Source organism: Austrofundulus limnaeus, unplaced genomic scaffold (assembly GCF_001266775.1).
Source record: "Austrofundulus limnaeus strain Quisiro unplaced genomic scaffold, Austrofundulus_limnaeus-1.0 Scaffold588, whole genome shotgun sequence".
Taxonomy (NCBI): Eukaryota; Metazoa; Chordata; class Actinopteri; order Cyprinodontiformes; family Rivulidae; genus Austrofundulus; species Austrofundulus limnaeus.
The window spans coordinates 193,561-199,886 of NW_013952990.1; the positions used below are offsets into that span (position 1 = coordinate 193,561).

At 44.3% G+C, this 6,326-nt stretch overlaps 3 protein-coding genes across 4 annotated transcripts in view; 1 reads left to right on the forward strand and 2 right to left on the reverse strand.

Moving 5' to 3' along the window:
• Positions 1-3,194, reverse strand: part of LOC106531030 (uncharacterized) — a gene marked incomplete at its 5' end in the record, with an annotated part of 9,263 nt that extends 6,069 nt beyond the window's left edge. The window contains 5 exon segments of the mRNA XM_014026788.1: positions 447-540; positions 647-986; positions 1,062-1,149; positions 2,495-2,588; positions 2,670-3,194. Coding sequence (XP_013882242.1) covers positions 447-540; positions 647-986; positions 1,062-1,149; positions 2,495-2,588; positions 2,670-2,727 — 674 coding nt within the window.
• A 1,384-nt stretch (positions 3,195-4,578) lies between these two features.
• The window catches only part of kcnj11l (potassium inwardly rectifying channel subfamily J member 11, like), a 7,155-nt gene continuing 5,407 nt past the window's right edge, over positions 4,579-6,326 (forward strand). Inside the window, exons 1-3 of one of the 2 annotated variants that reach the window (XM_014026791.1) lie at positions 4,579-4,716; positions 5,405-5,567; positions 5,647-5,886. In XM_014026791.1, coding sequence (XP_013882245.1) covers positions 5,409-5,567; positions 5,647-5,886 — 399 coding nt within the window. In that variant the 5' untranslated portion in view covers positions 4,579-4,716; positions 5,405-5,408. The remainder of the gene's footprint in view (positions 4,717-5,404; positions 5,568-5,646; positions 5,887-6,326) is intronic. The other variant, XM_014026790.1, reaches the window with a different exon arrangement.
• The window catches only part of LOC106531032 (formin-like protein 20), a 4,451-nt gene continuing 4,131 nt past the window's right edge, over positions 6,007-6,326 (reverse strand). The window contains exon 2 of the mRNA XM_014026792.1: positions 6,007-6,290. Within this exon, the coding sequence (XP_013882246.1) occupies positions 6,015-6,290 (276 nt within the window). The 3' untranslated portion in view covers positions 6,007-6,014. The remainder of the gene's footprint in view (positions 6,291-6,326) is intronic.

A 6,326-nucleotide genomic window follows, 5' to 3' on the forward strand; every position in this document is an offset into this window, starting at 1 on the left:
ATAATAAACATCAATGTTAGCCACGCCCACTCCAGTAATATATATCAATGCTAGCCACGCCCACTCCAGTAATATATATCAATGCTAGCCACGCCCACTCCAGTATTATGTATCAACGCAATAGCCACGGCCACTCAAGTAATATATATCAATGTTAGCCACACCCACTCCAGTAATACATCAATGCTAGCCACGCCCACTCCAGTAATATATATGAATGCTAGCCACGCCCACTCCAGTAATACTGTATATATCAACGTTAGCCACGCCCACTCCAGTAATATATATATCAATGTTAGCCACTCCCACTCCAGTAATATATATGAATGCTAGCCACGCCCACTCCAGTAATACTGTATATATCAATGTTAGCCACGCCCACTCCAGTAATATATATCAATGTTAGCCACACCCACTCCAGTAATATATCAATGGTTAAAGCTCACCTCCAGGCCGGCTTGGCCGAGTGCTTCCTGCCGGTGAACAGCGCTTCGTTTGCAGCTCTCAGTTTGATCATCCTCTCCGTTTCTGCCTCTGTCACTGGAAACAAAAACAGGAAGTCTTTCAAAATAAAAGTCAAGCTGAACCTCTCCTGCGTCGTCCCTAGTGTGTTCTGGCCTGGTTCTGTTCTAGCGGTTCTGCTTACTTTTGTACGAGCACTCGGTCATCCTCCTCCAGCCCATCGGGACCCCCGTGGTGGGTGGGGCCTCTGAGCGACCCGTCCTTTCCTCAGCTGTTTCCGCCGCTGCCGCCGTCTCGTCCATCTCAGTCTTGATGAGGAACTCCAGGATGTCCGTGTTCTCCTGGTTCTGACTGGGCCGGCTGTCGGCGTGGTGGGCCGCGCTGCCGGCGGTCTCCGGACTCAGAACCAGGTCGCTGTTGTAGAGGCGACCCTGCATGGCCTCGTCCATGATGTGGAACCAGGGCCAGGACTCCACCACCACCCCCCCGATGTGCTCCTGGCCCTGATAGGGCTGCTTCAGGTCCTGGAAGAGGAGCACAGAGACCTGGATCAGGTCTCAGAACCAGACCTCGGTGTTGAACAGGATCTGCATCGGCACCTTATACTTGGTCCGCAGGTTGTCCCATTTCTTGGCGATCTGATCCGCCGTTAGCTTTCCCTCCAGACCCAGACCTTTCAGGATGGTGCTGAGGAGACAGAACATCAGCTCAGGGGCGGAGCTAGACTGTTTATAGGGGTGGCCAAGGTGGCTTTTAGGGGGGCACATACTTAAAAAAATAAATAAATTCTGGATTCTGAATTAAAAAATTCAAGGCAACTGATGCAGCTAATTTAAAATGGCTATAATTCAGCTGTTTGACGAAACACGTTGTGTTTTTTGTGCCGATTGCTAATCCAATTTAAGCTAAATGCTAATTTTACAAAAAGATACAATCGATCCTCATGATATTCTTATAGAAAACTTCAGCTTTAAGCTATGGGCTAATGCTAAGCTGAAACTTGGTATGTTAGTAGCCGACCATCAACCTAAGCTAACAAAGAAGAAATACTAAATCTATCAGACATTTTTAGAGATATTAAGATCAAATTTAATGTGTGGTGGCTGACGCCCAGCGGATTCTGAATTCAAATTTAAAAATCCAAGATGGCCACCAAAGCTAAATTTAAACGGCTATAAGTCTGCTTTTTCTAAACACACTGAGCTGAAATTTGGTGTGGTGGTTCAGTCAAGTCATCAGTTAAAAACAGTGGTCCCTGTCCAACAGACTGGACCCTACATGTCACATAATAATTAACATTAACAGGTTCTTAAACACACAGTTGTTGTTTTATATTAATTTAGTAAACAGCTGTCTGACAGATATTTACTGCTTTTTTTCCTCTAAATGCCCAAATTTGAACAGTTCATTACATTATATTCTGAAAACAGTTTTAATACTGAATATATTTTGATTAATAAGATATAAATTTACGATGCGTACATATTTATTTATAATAACTTGCTATTTTCTAGACCATTGTGTTATAACTCATCTTCGTTTTTTTTTTTTTTCCTGTAATAAAAATCCACATCTGCTGCAAACGTTGACTTTTCTATGAAACATCAGCTGGTGAAAAACTGAAATCTGATGAATTCTGTCATCAGTTTAGCTAAATGCTACATGCTAACAACAGTGTTACCTGGACAGTATCGAGCAGCCACAGTGACACCTGGGGTGGCTTTGATCAGGTGCCACCCTGGGCACCCCTCTGGCTCCGCCCCTTCATTAGTATCATTACATGTTTCAATTTAAATCAAATGCTGTGTTTTTACTTATAAGATTAATACTTAAACATTTTATCTTCAACAGAATCTAGAGCAGAACCTCCAGCGGATCCAGTTTAAGAGTCTTTGGATCTCTGAGCAGAACCAGGTTACATGGTAAAGTTTGCTCAGAGGTTCTGGTTCTGGTTCTTCTGTTGTTAAAGCATGAAGCAGCAAACATCTGGAACATCAGTTCTTCAGGGCTTCTCGCCTCTGGACCTTCTCACCTCCAGGCGATCTTGGCAGAATTCCTCCTCCCGGTGAACAGAACCTCGTTGGAGGCTCGGAACTCAATCAGCCTCTTCACGTCCTCCTCCGTCACTGCAGGTGGAGGGTCAGAGGTCAGAGGTCAGAGGTCAGGGATCAGCCTCCTCCACAGACAACACAGCAGCAGCTACTCACTCTTGTAGGAGTTCTCCTGGACCTGCGGCTGGAGGTTCGGTTCCATCACGGTGATCATTGAGAGCAACGACACGAGGGGAAGAGGCGGGGCTGGTTCGGGCCCGGAGCTAACCTGATAGCATCCTGCGGCTCCGGGTTCCCGCTCGGCGGCGGGGTTCGGTCCGGCTCGCGGCTGTAGCAGAACAGGCTGCCCGTTAGCTCCGCCAGCTAACCACAGCGACTCCGCCCAGAACCGAGCCTCCCGCCGCGCGGAGACCCCGCCTCCAGCTGGGTCGGGCTGGTTCCGACGCCCCGCTGTCACCGGTGGTCCGTGTCACCCCGTCCCGGAGCGAGCAGAACGGTAAACAGAACTGTTAACACCAACACCGGAGCTAGCGACAGCTGCTGCTGCGCCTGCGCAACCCTAAGGGGGCGGGGACGCTTCATAGCTCCGCCCACATGTCAGGAATCTGTCACTTGATTGACATCTTTTTAAATTTTTTTTATTGAAAGCTTTACACAAACCACAAGGCAGTAATACAAATAAATACAAAACAAAGAGGCATGGGTGCAGAACAGATAACAAAGAGAAAATAAAATAAAATATTCCTACATCTTATATAAATTTATAAGCAAATATTTTAAAAATATGTTTATATCTATATATAAAATCTATAGATATATCGAATAAAAACTTATAAAATAATAATTTCTCTCTGTATAGCTATAAATTAAACAAAACCTTTACTGTTTTAGGTCAGTTAGGATTTATACAATTATTTAAATTTCTTAACTATCTGAACACTTTGAGAATTTTTTAAAATTTCATCAAAGTCGTTTTCTTGGTGTTTGGTGTGGTGGTCAAATGATCTGGGGTTTCTTTCCACAAGTTTCTCAATAGTTTTCTGGCTTTTTGCTCCATTCCTCTCGAAAGAACTGGTTTGAGTTTGTTGACTTTTGTATTAATTTCTGAAGTGAGATCAGGGCTTCATGATGGCTGCTCCTCTTTATTGTCCTGAAGCTGTAAGCTGAGCGTCATTGTACATTTAGAAGACCAATTTATGTAAAAGTTTTAACTTCCTGGCTGATATCAGTGTTTCCACCTGTTCATTTCCTCATGATGACATCAGTTTTATGTTCCTCCTGCTGCAAAACAGCCCCACAACATGATGCTGCCCAGAGGAGGGCTTCAGGTGGTCATAATGTTATGGTTGATTGTGGATGTGTTTGAGGCACATGTTGATAATAAAAGCTGGTTTGAAACATGATCAGGACTCCTTTTATTTGTCTTTTACTTCATAAATGATTAAAATCCTGATGACCTTTCTTATTTCTCTGGAGGTGAACCGCCCTCTGCTGCCCCCTGCAGGCAGCAGGAAGTCTCTGCACATCCCACCTGTTCAGCATCCTGCTGCACCTGGTCAAGTTCAAGACATTAACACACAGTTCACAACCGGAACAACTTGCACAAAAGTTTAAACAGACACAAAATATCTGTAAATATTATAATAATTTTTAAATGAACGTTTAGTTAGGAGAACAATAAAAATGCTTCTTACTAAAACATTTTTAAAAGACTAAATTACAGAGCAGAACGAGGGACCAACATAACAATTTATTCCAGATGTGGAGATGAGACACCTGGATCAGGTGAGTCAGAGGAATAAAAAACTAGACTTACAAACTAAACATCTGTAAACTAATATAATTTAATAAAAACTCGACAATAACTCAGACCAGCCAGAACTGTAGTTAAAAACGATGAATTTTAACTATGTTAAATGATTAAACTAAATTGAGTTAAATAATAAACAAACATTATTAAAACAGTGACTATAAACTATAAATTGGCCATAAATCAGATCGGGTAGTTTGTTTTATTTTGAAGGCGCAAACCGGAAGTTGTATGGTCACCTGTCGAACATTGACCCGCGTCTGAACATCCTGATGGGTGAATGATGGAGTCCGAGCTGCGGATCACGTCCAGATAAAAAACCCGAAACAACCCGGTTTCTGGTAGTCCGACCTGCTGAGTCCTGCACAGGTAACAGCACGTGACCTCCTGCAGGTGTGTGTGCTCGCACAGGTGTGTGTGTGTGTTGCTACTGATGTTCGGGATGAAGGTGATGTGACTCCTCCGCGATGAAAAAACATATTTTTCCTCAACAATCTGAGCTCAGTTTCTTTGTTTTTTCCAGATTTTTTCCGGATTAAACGTTTTACAATTGAAACAGGAAGAAGATTTATGACGTCACCATATTATTATTCTAAATGAAAAACGACCCAGAGAAGCTTCACCTGTGGAGATCATTAAGTTTGCATCATGAACGAGAAACATTTCAGAATAAAACGACTGCAAAACTTAAAAACAGTTGCTTTTATTTTGAAAGTGTTCAAATTAAACAGTTAAGCTTTCTATTTTTCTTAATATTTTTTATAATTATAATAAAAATAATATTATCTTATATTTTTCTTCTTTCTGCCTCCTTTCATTTCAATTTGATTTGTACATACATACATACATGCATACATATATATATACACACACACACACACACACACACACATATATATATATATATATAGTTAAAACAATAAATTCTGACCTGGTTTCAGTGCTTGACTGTTGGGTTCAACTCTCCAGAAAACCAAATGTTCTGCAGCTGAGATGGACCCGGTTCTGAACAGAACCAGATCAGGTGTTGTTTACAGTTGTCTTCATCTGATGTTTGTTTGTTTGTTGTTTGTTTGTGCAGCATCATGTTGGCCAGGAAGGGCCTCCTGCCGGACGGCTTCCTGCTGACCCGGCTGGCAGAGGACCAGAACCAGCCGAACCGCAGCCACTCCAGGTCCCAGAGAGCCCGCTTCATCACCAAAACTGGATCCTGCAACGTGGCTCACAAGAACATCCGGGAGCAGGTAGATGGTGGTGGTCCGGGTTTCAATTTAGACCAGACTGGACCGGGTCCAGGTGATGTAAAGTCTGTTTGTGTCTCAGGGTCGCTTCCTGCAGGACGTCTTCACCACCATGGTGGACCTGAAGTGGCAGCACTCCTTCCTCATCTTCACCTCGGCCTTCCTCTGCTCCTGGATGCTCTTCGCCATGGCCTGGTGGCTGCTGGCCTTTGCTCACGGTGACCTGGAACCCCGGGACCTGGATTCCGAGCCAGGACCTGTCCCCTGTGTCACCGCCATTCACTCCTTCACCTCTGCATTCCTCTTCTCCATCGAAGTCCAGGTGAGAGGGTCTACGTTAGAGAATAGGTCCATCAGGAGGCTGAGGGTCTACGTCAGACTACAGGTCCATCAGGAGGCTGAGGGTCTACGTTAGAGACTACAGGTCCATCAGGAGGCTGAGGGTCTACGTTAGAGACTTGGTCCAGCAGGAGGCTGAGGGTCTACGTTAGAGACTACAGGTCCATCAGGAGGCTGAGGGTCTACGTTAGAGACTACAGGTCCATCAGGAGGCTGAGGGTCTAAGTCAGAGACTACAGGTCCATCAGGAGGCTGAGGGTCTACGTTAGAGACTACAGGTCCATCAAGAGGCAGAGGATCTACATCAGAGACTAAAGGTCCAATAAGAGGCAGAGAGTCTACATCAGAGACTACAGGTCCATCAGGAGGCTGAGGGTCTACGTCAGACTACAGGTCCATCAAGAGGCTGAGGGTCTACGTTAG